Source organism: Bos indicus x Bos taurus, chromosome 20 (assembly GCF_003369695.1).
Source record: "Bos indicus x Bos taurus breed Angus x Brahman F1 hybrid chromosome 20, Bos_hybrid_MaternalHap_v2.0, whole genome shotgun sequence".
Classification (NCBI taxonomy): Eukaryota; Metazoa; Chordata; class Mammalia; order Artiodactyla; family Bovidae; genus Bos; species Bos indicus x Bos taurus.
The window spans coordinates 8,282,242-8,295,006 of NC_040095.1; the positions used below are offsets into that span (position 1 = coordinate 8,282,242).

General features: G+C 44.5%; 1 protein-coding gene across 1 annotated transcript; it reads right to left on the minus strand.

Moving 5' to 3' along the window:
- Positions 1–10,048: 10,048 nt before the first annotated feature.
- Positions 10,049–12,311, minus strand: TMEM174 (transmembrane protein 174). Its single transcript, XM_027520457.1, has 2 exons — positions 11,614–12,311; positions 10,049–11,423 (listed from the first exon to the last, which is right to left on the minus strand). The coding sequence occupies exons 1-2, from the start codon at positions 12,237–12,239 to the stop codon at positions 11,318–11,320; spliced, it is 732 nt and encodes a 243-aa protein (XP_027376258.1). The 5' UTR covers positions 12,240–12,311; the 3' UTR covers positions 10,049–11,317.
- Positions 12,312–12,765: the final 454 nt, after the last annotated feature.

Here is a 12,765-nt window from a genome sequence, read left to right on the forward strand (position 1 = left end):
GAAGCAGTTTCTGAAAAGTTCCAAATTCCTGAGCAGATATTTGAATCTGACTGGAGTGAGTGAGAGAGAGAGAAACCAAGTATGGAAGAGGCTGATAGTCATTACCCAGTATCTGTTCTACTCTTTTCCCTTTGCAGTGGAAAACAGTATGTTTTTTAATTTTAACTTTTTAACACCAAAAACATTTTGTATTGGTGCACAGTCGATTAACATTGTTGAATTGTTGAAACAATCACCAAAGTTTCAGGTGAACAACAGTAATTTTTAAAAATTACATTTCCCAGAGGTCCTTGCAAGACCAAATTCTGGTCAAAGAATTAAAATTGGAAGTATGACATGGAACTTCCAGAAACTCTTGAAAAGAATCAAGTCAGATAGGAAGTGTATCCTTTTTTCCTTTTCTTTTTCTCCTTCCTTCTCGACTGTAGACGTAACACTGGGGCTTCAGTAGCCATCATGGAACGTGAGATGCCTTTGAAGAGGAAAGCCAGGTGCTGAACGAAGAAGGCAGAAAAATAGGCCACTGATGATGTAATACAAAGGATAAGCCCTGTATTATTACTATCCATCTCGGGATTTATTATATGTGAGAAAGAAATAAGTTTATTTGGGGTTTTTATTTATATGAAAACAAGGCTAGTCCAAATTGATAGCGAAGGATAGGGTAAAACTAATAGAAAAGTCATTTCTTATACCGTGTCAGTACATTTTTGCCCATGTTAGTCCATCTGCTAAAGTGAATAACTTGATTTGAGAGCTTGGACATGACTCTTGTGTTCAGCAAGCTTAAGCCACGTGCCTAAGGTTACGCAGCTTACTGATTGAATGGCAGAGGCGCTACGCCTTTACGTAAGTCTGCTGTCTCTGTCGGAGGAGCATGAGTCAGTAAATACAACTCTGTAGGGTTTGCAGTTTTTCATCAACAATATTATGTTTAAGCCTCAGTAGGCTGTGCAGGTCAGCTCTGGCCTGAATCCATCCCAAGCCCAATGAGCTGGGGAGACATTTGTTTACCCCAAAGATGCTGAACCTGCTTGGAATCTACTGGACTCTGTAAGGCTTCTGTGTGTTTCTCTTTCATCCAGCCCCCACCTATGATGCCCCCGTGTGAATGGTAATAGACTCTGTATAATGGGACTGTTGAAGTTCTGCAGAAAGTTGCCTTTGCTTAGAGGATTTCAGTTACAGGTGGTTCCATGCACAAGGTGGGTTGCCCTCCTACAACTGGCCTTTGAAATCCAGCCAGTTACTATGTTAACAATGTAGCGTGAGAGAGCCTTCAACAACTGACATGGCTAATCGGCAGCATGAGATATGTCAACCCATCAAAATGAAAGAGAAGGAAGAGGAAAGCCTTTTTGTTTATTTGGGCCATTCTGGTTCAATGAGTGTGGGTGATGATGAAATTTATTCAAGAGAACTTTAAGTCACGCCCAGGAAATACCAATGAGGGGACAAGCTGTCTGCTTTTCTCTCCATACCCCAAACAGTCTGTTTTCCTACTGTGGAGCAGAGCTGGGAGGGCAGTGCTAGGTCCTGGAGTGAAGCAGTTTCCTCCATGAACCACAAGGGCCCTGGGGGCAGCTGTACGCAGTGCTTGGTTCACTGCCTGCCAATAGGATGGGCTTCTGAAATGTTTGTCACTCAAAGAGTTGAATGAATCCCTGAGTACCTGCAATACTAACCCTGAAAAACGCTTTTTCAGCATCACACCTTAAGACAGTGGTTGACATGGGAATAAAACCCATGGAAATACCTTTGAAATAGTTATATCATCCACATAAAGATGGCTCCTTTGTATCCGGCCTTAGCATTTTGTCACACTTAAAGGAGGCAGAATTAGATTCTGTAGAACACAGCAGAATCTATTTCTCTCATTTATTTATTTACCATGTGTCTTGAGGGAATCTTAGTTCTCTGACTGGGGATTGAACTCATGCCCCCTAAAGCGGAAGTTCAAGAGTCTTAACCATAGGACCACCAGGGAATTCCCATATTACTCTCTAATTAAAAAAAAAAAAAATCTTTATTGAAGTTGTTACAATATTGCTTCTGTTTTATGTCTTAGTCTCTTTGGCCCTGAGGCATGTGGCTCTTAGCTCCCTGAGCAGGGATGGAACCCACACTCCCTGCATTGGAAGGTAAAGTCTTAACTACTAGACCTCCAGGGAAGTCCCTTTCTCTCTAATGTAAAAGATCTAAGTAAATTACTAGGCAGCATTGTAGTCAGTGGGGACCCAGCCTTCTTCTATCTTTCTATTCCAGCTTTGTAGCTTCCATCCTCAAGGTCATCTCACTGTTCAAGACAACTGCTGAAGTTTCTGTGATTATATATACGTTGTAGTCTTCAAGAAGAAAAATGAAAAGTCAAGAAATGAATTCCCCAGCTATCTGTTTTCTAGGCAGTCTTCAAGGAACCCCCTTCCAAAACCTTCTACTTACATCCAATTAGCCAGAACTTAGTCATATGGCCAAACTTAGCTGCAAAGGAGGCTGGGAACTGTAGTCTTTTACAGGGCACTTGACCACCTCCCCCTGTAATAATATATTCCAGCAGTTCTCAACCTTTGTGGTCTTAAAAACCTTTTATACCTGTGAAATTTACTGAGGAGCCCAAAGAATTTTTGTTTATGGACTATCAGTATTTCCTATTTACCTTATTAGAAATTAAAATTTAAAAAGGATAAAATATTCATTTATTCATTTAAAAATTATAATGCATGTGTCAAATCATCACATTGTACACTTTAGATATCTTACAATTTTTTCGTCAGTTACACCTCAGTAAAGCTAGGAAAAAAATTAAAACAACTCCAGGACCTTCAAAAATATTAAAAAATGAAAATTACAAGTATTATAAACCCTTTCTGTATTAAATAGACTATTTTTCCAAAGCAAAAAAAAAAATGAGAAATGATACTGTTTTCCATTTTTGCAAAGTTTTTATTATCTTACTTAACAGAAAATAGACTCTCAGAACTTATATCTGCTTCTACACTGAATCTGTTGCCATATGTTGTTTTGATTGAATTTTATGAAAAGAATTTGGCCTACACAGATGTATAGTAGGAATATATAGAAGTATTTTAAAAGCTTTTCAGATAATTCTGTATATCCTTCTTGGATACTAAACCAAAACCTAGGTGGTAATTTCTGAAAGGCTAGTTGCAGTGTGGAATCTGAAGTTGTATCAATGAACATTTTGTACTGTTACATTAAAATCCATTGATCTGTCTTGCACTCTGAATGCATTTTCCCCACAAATGATTTTGTAATATCCTGTAGTGGTCGTGTGGAAAATATTAGTTCACTGAGTTATACAGACCTTTCAAATGTTGAAGCATTTCATTATATACATTTTTAGAAATTACCATTTAAAATATCAGTACTGATCTGTAAAGAAAAGTCCACTTTTAGAGAAATTGTCAAGTTCATGATGATAAATAGAAGGTTTCAGAAATTCTAATTTTCACTTGAAAGGTTGAAAGTTCTCAATGGCAACAAATACGGTCAGTTATTTCCCAGGGAGTGACGCGCTCACTTTGTTCAGTTTTGGAAACATGTCTGCTAAATGCACAAATGCACGATGCTGATGCCTCCTGCCACAGGCCTTCAGGAACCACAGGGTGAGCTAGGAAGTCAGTTGCGGTGACCTGAGCGCAGGGACCAGAAAGGTGACCCCCACGGGTGAGCCCCGTGGCCTCTGAAGGGCTCTAATGAGGCGCAGACACACTCCAGCCTAAACCTGCCCTCTTTGCGCTTTGCAGACAGAGCTTTCTGTTTCCCCTTTGCCATCTGTTTGCCTCCTGAAAAATTCCAAGCATGTTTGTGGGGCTCCTGTTCAATCTGTTGAGGGATCAGGGCATCCTTCCTGGCTGAAGTGGGATCAAACCAGCCCCACAGGCCCTAGAGGAGGAGTCCCAGACAGATTCCAGGAGGGAAGAGGGAAGGGGCAGCTGCTGCGGACACAGTTTCCTCTCACACCCACTCGGGTAGGTGGGGGAGGGTGCAAAGGTAATCCGCTCCTTCTGGTGTGGAACCGGTTTACTTAGGTGGCTTTGTTTCATCTCTGAAGGTACAATGGTTGTGGCTCCTTGGTAAGTGAACAGCTGTCTGCTGTGAACAGTGCTTCCCAGTGTGAAGGCGGGGTTGAAACAAACCATCAAAGAACCATGTGGAATCAGATTTCTGACTCTGTGTGTGTGCTGCTGTTATGTTGACGTTGGTTAGTGTTTTATCCACAACATGTATGTGTGAAAATTCTTCCACATACATAGTGAAAACTGTTCTTTCTCCCGGAGACTTTGTATGTGTCTATGTAGAAGTGTTATTCATGTTGTATTGCACTGTGTCCATCTATATACCACATTTGTTTCTATGTGTCTTGTGTGTTTGTTACATATATAAGCAACAGTAGCAATGAAAATCATTTAGGTGAGGACTCAAGAAGATGAAAAGTGAAAGTGAAAGTCGGTCGTGTCCGACTCTTTGAGACCCCATAGACTATACAGTCCATGGGATTCTCCAGGCCAGAATACTGGAGTGGGTAGCCTTTCCCTTCTCCAGGGGAAGGAGATCTTCCCAACCCAGGGATCGAACCCAGGTCTCCCACATTAAACATTAAAAACATTAAAAGTACATGGAGGAAAAAAGTGTATTCTGCAGTGAAAATGCAGACATAGAGAACAGACTTGACCCAGTTGGAGAAGGGAATGGCAACCCACTCCAGTGTTCTTGCCTTGAGAATCCCGGGGACGGCAGAGCCTGGTGGGCTGCCGTCTCTGGGGTCGCACAGAGTTGGACACGACTGAAGTGACTTAGCAGCAGCAGCAGCAGTAGGGGAAGGAGAGGGTGAGATGAATGGAGAGGGTAACATGCAAACGTATACATTACCGTATATAAAATAGATAGCAAGTGGGAATTTGCTGTGTGACACAGGGAGCTCAACCCAGTGCTCTGTGACAACTTAGAGGGCTGGGAGTAGGGAGGGAGATGGCGGGGTGGCTCAGGAGGGAGGGGACGTGTGTATATCTGTTGCGGATTCATCTTGATGTATGGCAGAAACCAACACAATATTGTAAAGTGATTATCATCCCATCAAAAAAGAAAAGTACATGGAGATAGATCATTTAGTTTTCTTCTTGTATTCTAAAAATAATTTTAGGAACAGGAAATACATGGTAGAAAAATTATTAACTAGCATGAATTAAAGTGATAAAGAAGTCTCCCATCCTCTGCCACAGACACAATTATTACCAATTCTTATGTCTTCTTTAAGAGATATTCTATATATTTAAAGAAGAGGATACACACACATACCCCCCTTAAAAAAAAAATGTGTTCTTTTAAACTAATGAAAGGTTAGAACAGGAAAATCACATCTTCATTTCCAGCCCCTTGTGTGTAAGCACAGACTCTAGCATACATATCTGTGTCTTATGATTTACACATGTGTAGGTTTTGTGCTGGAGGACAAATTCTTTGTTCCAAGAAAACTTCTGGAACCTAGAAAACTGACTTCCCAGTTCACCTGGTTGTTAATCTTCCTAAAAGCTCAAGACAAATAAAATCCCCATATCTGAGACCTTTGTGGTATCCCAGAGGCAGGTGAGAATCATTCCCATGGAATTGTCTTCACTTTCTGATTTGTCACCAATTCTTAAGAGCAATCCAGTGAAGGTTTATTTAGTACAGCTCACTGTTGATTTTATAACCAACTGCTGACTGCTTGGGACATAAAATCTTGATGATTTACAGGTAGTAAGTGGGTAAGAAATCCATAAATCACATTCTATAATAAAAGAGTGTAGGTGAACAGACACACACACACACACACACACACACCTTCAAAGGAAGAGTTGTAGGTAAAACCAGGAAATACATTAGTTTTTAATTTGAGAATTGAGAACTCATTGGTAAGAGCCCCACAGTCAGTAGCCTCAGAGAATTCAATTATACCAGGTGATGGTACAACTTTTTTAGTGCAGAGTGAGAGGTTTGTTTCTTAAAGAGGAGACACTGGTTCTCACTTTTGAAATGTTCAAAGGAGTTTTTATGGTCTCTGGAGGAAAAAACTTTTTCCAACCAAGCCAAAGATGCTTATGATTATCAGTTTTCTGATATTGAAACTCTTGAAATTATTATGCAACAGGTACTTCTCCAACACTTGAAGATCTTTTTCTCTTCATGAAAATTATTTTCTAGGACAATGTTTGGGAAAAAAATTCTCTAATAATATGCTAAAAGTAGAAAACACTAAGTTTCTAATTCCAGTGGAGTCCTAGAGTTTCAGGGAACTTACAGAGAGGGAAATATGAATTGAAAAAAATCTTGAAAAACATTTTTGTTTGGAAAGCGAAATTTAATAAATATGACTCTGCTACCATGTCATGCCAACTCTCTGCCTCTCAAAAGATAGTATAATGTAGACAGAAATTTAGGATCCATTTAGCCAAAAGCCAATCTCATTTGGATACTGATTCAAACAAAACAAAGCAGTAAAAAAAATTAAATAAAATAGAGAAAATCAAGAAGGTTGAATACTGACAATATTTGAAGACATTAAAGAATTATAAATTGTGAGGGTGTAACAACAGTGTTGCCTTTTTTTGGAGCCTTTATCTTTTAAAGCTACACAGTGAAATTTTTTAGGATGAAATGATTTGATGGTTTGGTTTTGCTTTTTAAAAATCCAGTTGGTGGAAGCGGGGGGTGATAAAAGAAGTAAGATTGGCCATGAGTTGAGGGAAGGTGAGGGCCACCTCATGTGAAGAGTTAACTCATTGGAAAAGACTCTGATGCTGGGAGGGACTGGGGGCAGGAGGAGAAGGGGACGACAGAGGATGAGATGGTTGGATGGCATCACCGACTCAATGGACGTGAGTTTGAGTGAACTCTGGGAGTTGGTATTAGACAGGGAGGCCTGGCGTGCTGCGATTCATGGGGTCGAAAAGAGTCGGACACGACTGAGCGACTGAACTGAACTGAACTGAACTGAGGGCTACAGAGGGTTTCATATACTATTCTCTCTACGCTTCTACTTCTTAGAAATTTTTCATAATAAAAGGAGCTAAGTTGAACTATTTGTTTGTATCTATTTGAAAAGTTCTTCATTTATTCATTTCACATTGATTATTCAGTAAGAGAGCGACTTCACTTTCACTTTTTACTTTCATGCATTGGAGAAGACAATGGCACCCCACTCCAGTACTCTTGCCTGGAAAATCCCATGGATGGAAGAGTCTGGTAGGCTGCAGTCCATGGGGTCGCTAAGAGTCGGACACGACTGAGCGACTTCACTTTTCACTTCCATGCATTGGAGAAGGAAATGGCAACCCACTCCAGTGTTCTTGCCTGCAGAATCCCAGGGACGGGGGAGCCTGGTGGGCTGTCGTCTATGGAGTCGCACAGAGTTGGACATGACTGAAGCAACTTAGCAGCAGCAGCAGCACTCAGTAGGAACTGAGTGTCAGTCATGTGGAGGCCTTTGCAGGAGGACTTCAGTAGTTGCCAAGGGGTGTGGGCAGTAGGCTCTGCAGGCAGTGCCTGGCTATGAGGTGCTTCTGAGGTGAGACACACCAGCACCCCATCCGGGGTGTGGGGCTTTTGCTTAGCGTCACTCCACTGACCTGACATTCAACATGGCTGCTGAGGAGCCCCAGAAGTGGGAAGCTGAAGACAGGTACCCAAGGCCAGCTCATCACAAACAATTAGTTTATTTTTATACTGTACCTCCCACCCCACCCGACCCCCAAAATGTGGGGTGAGCATTTAAAAAGCTGTTTTGGAGCAGAACCACTTCATGCATTTGAAACTTACACCCGTGCCTGGTTCAGTGAAACAAGAGGGTAACTGATGGCAGTCTCCAAAAGACACTCACCTCCCAGGGCCCGGCAGGAGGAAGTGGACGAGACCCACACTGCAGCAGAGACCTTGGCCCGAGCGGAGAAAGAAGCCTAAGAGCTTTGCGAAAACCTCTTCCCTTTGGTGCCTGAGCCTCATCTTCCCAGCTCCAACGGTCCTTTCCTGCCGCGTCAAGGTTGCCAGCTGTCAGCAGTGTGTCAAGCCCAAAGCCCCAACCCCAATTGACTCCTGAGAGATGTTAATATTTAGTTCTTAAAAACCTGTCTCCTTTGATTGACAAGCTTTGTTTGGAATTACATGTAAATCGAAGAGGCTGCCCAGCCATGGCACCCCAGCAAAGACGGAGGGTGGAGGAGAGGGCGTCTCCCGGTGCTCTGGACTTCACCAGCAAGGTCAGTAGCACACCGTATACACCTCTGGGTCTTGCTCTAACCAGCAAGTGTTCAGAATCAGATCGCATCGCCCTCCTCATTAAAACTCTTCAACGACTTCCTAGTAGTTCTGCAGACATAGGCTAAGATGTTTGACAAGGCCCCGTGGGTTCTGCTTGGGTCACCAGACCTTTCAGCCTGTACCTACAGCCAGGGCCACGTTCCACACCAGGAATCTCAGGGTGGACATCACAGCCGGGACCAGGCAGACCCCAAGTCACCGTCCCCAGTTGTGATCTTCCACTCAGCCCTGATAGATGCTGAGAGAGAGAATGAGGAAAGGCAGATATCCAGACAATAAACCTGCAACTCTGCTAGGAGTGTGTCCTTGCTGGCCAGAGACCTGGTGTGAGTCCAGGGGCCACTCAGTGGACTTCCCATCATGTTGATCCCAGCAACCCCGAAATGAAGACAGAAAGAGAGCAAGGTGGGGTTGTTTCAAAGCCAGAGAGCTGGTGAATATGATGTCCTGGGTGTTAGACGGCAGCTGTTTGGAAACTGTAGCAGCAGTGAAATATAAAGGTATACACAGCCTGCAAGTCACCCTCTGGTACCATCCCCCCACTCCACGGTCTTGCCAGGCTCCCCCTCCTCCTCCTCTTTGTCTAGTATCAGCTATTGTTCCTTTAGCTCCCAGCATAGTCCCCAGAAGTCCAAGGAGTCTGATGGCATGGCTGTCTGTGTAACAGTGCTCCCAGGGTTCTACAGGGCAGTGGTCCTGACTTCACTTCGGCAAGGAAGCCCTGATGACCCTTCTGACTAGTCCAAGTCCCCCTCTTATGGTTCTGGGACCAGGAATAAGTGGTCAGTATCCGTCTTTCTCTCTAGAGGCTTCACCAGAGCAAACCCACAGCTCCTGTTCTGTGGCTTTGCTTTTTCAGTGATACATCCCCACTTGATGGCCTCAATCCTGACGCAGAGGAGATGATGAGATGAGATTGTCTGCTAAGTCATGTCTGACTCTTGCAACCCCATGAACTGGGGCCTGCCAGGTTCCTCTGTCCATGGGATTCTCCAGGCAAGAATACTGGAGTGGGTTGCCATGTCCTTCTCCAGGGGATTTTCCTCACCCAGGAACCGAACCCAGGTCTCCTGCATTGCAGGCAGATTCTTTACTGACTGAGCTACAAGGGAAGTCCGAGGGAAGACAGAGGAGATGCTCAGCAAATAGGTGCTGAATTCCTATTTTCAGAGCCCCACCTCCCACCTTGAGCCATCAGCTCTGATGCTCTGTCTTTAAAAACATAAATTTCCTCTGTGTTAGCACTTTTTCTGTCTTGGGGCAGTTGGTGTTGAATGAGTCTGCTGCCTGGAACTAAGCCCCACTAAGGCTGGTTCCCTGCATATCAGACTCCAAGCATCACCACAACAAACTGGCTATCCTGCCCTCCCGCCTTCCACACTCAGATATCCTTTCCAAACACCTCTTCCCCTTTTGAGCTACCCTTGTCACTTGCCGGAACCCAAATCCAGGAATAAAAGTTGTGCAGTGAACAAGGATGAGGAGGGAGGAGGAGGAAGGTTTGTAGGCATTGATGGCGGGGACACCACTGTGTCCCTGTCACCAAACGTCCTCCCTGAACTGATGGTCCTCAGGCAGGAGTCCAGCAGTTCATGAATGCATTGAGTATAAAGCTAGTTTCTATAAAATGAATTATATCTTTCAATTACCTTTTATCAGTGAACATGAAAATGAATCCTCAAACACAGAGATTTCATCCCTAAGATGAAATTTGTAAGAGTACAAATCACAATAATAATATCAAGCTTATTTTAATCATATCCTTGGAAAACTAGATATTTCTGATCAAGATTAGTAAAAATCACTCCATATATAAATGCAGTACCCAGACTCTAAAGGATTGCTATGTCCTGTCTTCCTTTGGTTTGAGCTTCCCTTTCCTTACATGGCCTGTCCTTTTAGCCTATGGAAAATACTTTCTTTTAAGCCCTGATGGTTTTATCTGTCTCTTCTAAAGTCTGTGAGTCTGTTCTAGTTGTCAGTTCAGATTCTTGGAAGTTAAAGGTACCAAAGATTTTTTTTTTTATATAAAGAAGATGAGCTTTTCTTAACCATAAAGATTGTTTCTATGACTCATGGTTTCCAGGTGTTGACACAGGAACTCTCTTCTAATTTAACAGATCTCATCCATGTGAAGGGAAGTGATCATGTTCTGTTGGCCCCTGGTTCCAGCACAGATCCTGTCCTGGGGTAGATGGGCTTCAACCTTGCTGAAGAACTGCTGGGACCCAGTGATAACTTAAGGATTTATTGATTTCATTGTCCCATTATGATTTATTTCATATGTTTAATCCAGCTATCTAATACTATTCTAACAGGAGATGTTCTTTTATTCCACTTAATTCATTTATCTTTGCAGACTTTAAGATATCCAGAGTCCTCCAGGGACACCAGCTGGCCACCAAGTTCTTACAAACATGCAGATGCCCTTTAGGGGCTGAGAACAGGTGCTGGAAAATCTCCATTTGAGCCTGTTTTCTGTCCCCTGCTTCCTTCCCACCCCTACTCTCACTGCTGTGGAAACTCCCAAAGTCACAGCAGCAGTGATTTTCCCTTGGCTGTGCTGTATTCTGCGGTGCTCAGTTGCTCAGTTGTGTCTGACTCTTTGCGATCCCATGGACCGTAGCCATGGGCTCCTCTCTCCATGGGATTCTCCAGGCAAGTAGACTGGAGTGGGTTGCCATGCCCTCCTCAGGTTCCCTTGGCTGCTAGAGCTCAAATGAAGACACCAGTGCCTCCCAGTGGGAAAGGGATGGGTGGTGGATTAACAGGTGAAATTCCTGATCCTGAATCATATCCAGGGGATTTCTAGCTCTATCAGAAAGGCATTTCCCCACCCCTGCCTAATTTTTACCAACCAGAGAGATTCAGCCTCCCACTTCTCCCTGCCCCACCCTCCCCAAATGGTATCTGTCAAGACTTCCTGGTTAGACAGCTCTGCGCACAGAACACTTCAGCTGTCAGCAACATGATGACAATGCTGTGCCCTCAGCCTCACAGTCTATCGAGGAGGGGAGCATATCTCCTCATACGGAGGAGGGGAGAAGCAGGCAGAGTCCTCATCACCCAGCGGTGTCTCTTCTAGCTGCTCAGCATCAGGGCTGGACCTGAAACGGAAGCAGAAAGGACAAGATGCCTTACAGCCCCCAGCACGACTCTCGAAAACGATGCCACCGTCGCAGCAACAGACCACACAGAGATCCGCAGTCTCCCACCACCTCCCTTGCAAACGGAACACAGCCATAGATTGTGACTGCCACAGGAGGGAGGGGATCATCCGCACTCCACACACCCTACCTGCCATCTGCAGTGTCCGCAAAGGAAGGGTAGTCCTGGTCGTCAACAAAGGCAGCATTCTCCGGAGGGTAGATGGTATAGTACTGAGGGGGGCTTGGCATGGTGGCCGCCAACCCTCCAGTGGGTATGAGGCCACATGGGCTCACCACTGGCTGCAGGTAGGTGGTATTCATCCCCATAGGCTCTTGAGAGCCATAAGGAGGAGGGATATACTGCACCACAGTGGCGCCGTGGAAGGTGATGGGTTGGTTGATACCAGTGAACACAAAGGATTGTCCTCCCGCCGTCTGCTCCGGATCCGGGAGCCTCTCCTCACTTTCTTTGCACCACTGGCAGGACAGCATTTTGAACTTGCACACGGCAATCAGGATGAACGTCACCCCCACCGACAGCAGGATGGGCCCGAGGAGCTGGGTCCATTCGAAGTGGGAGACCCCTTGGTATTTGATCCAGCCCATGATGGTGAATGTGACCCCCACCAGTCCCAGGAAGATGCCCGAGAAGAGCAGGGTGGCCCCTGCCTTGTCGTCGTCTGACACCTGGATGTCGGCAGTGCTGGGAGTGTATGGAGTGACCGAGAACACGTTGAGAGGGAAGTCCTCCATGCGGCTGCAGCCCTGCTCCATTGTCCTCTTGCCTGCCCCAGGGCAGAGGGCTTGTGAGAGCTCCTGAGAGCAGAGCCCAGGAGCCCCTGGTTCAGGTTAGTTATGGAAGAACTTTGGGCTTCTGTGGTTAACAGAGTAGAACATTCAGAGGCCTGAACTTTGTTTAGAAGAATAAAGGTCTGAGAAGTGAAGCCTGAAGCTTTCTCATAAATTTTATTAACAGTTGGAGGCCTCTGATTTGCAATTCAATGACAAGCACTCTCTCTTTCACTCATTCAGAAAGTTTTTACTGAGCACATTTTATGTGCCAGGAGGTACTTTTTTTAGATGTGTCAGGGGCTGCTCCAAGACTCTGTTTTGTTGTTAATTGCTAGGTTGTGTCTAACTCTTTGTGATCTCATGGACCGTAGCCTGTCAGGCGCCTCTGTCCATGGGATTTCCCAGGCAAAACTACTGCAGTAGATAGCCCTTTCCTTCTCCAGGGGATTTTCCCCAGCCAGGGATCGAAACCTTGTCTCCTGCATTGGCAGGCATTGGGAGGTGGATT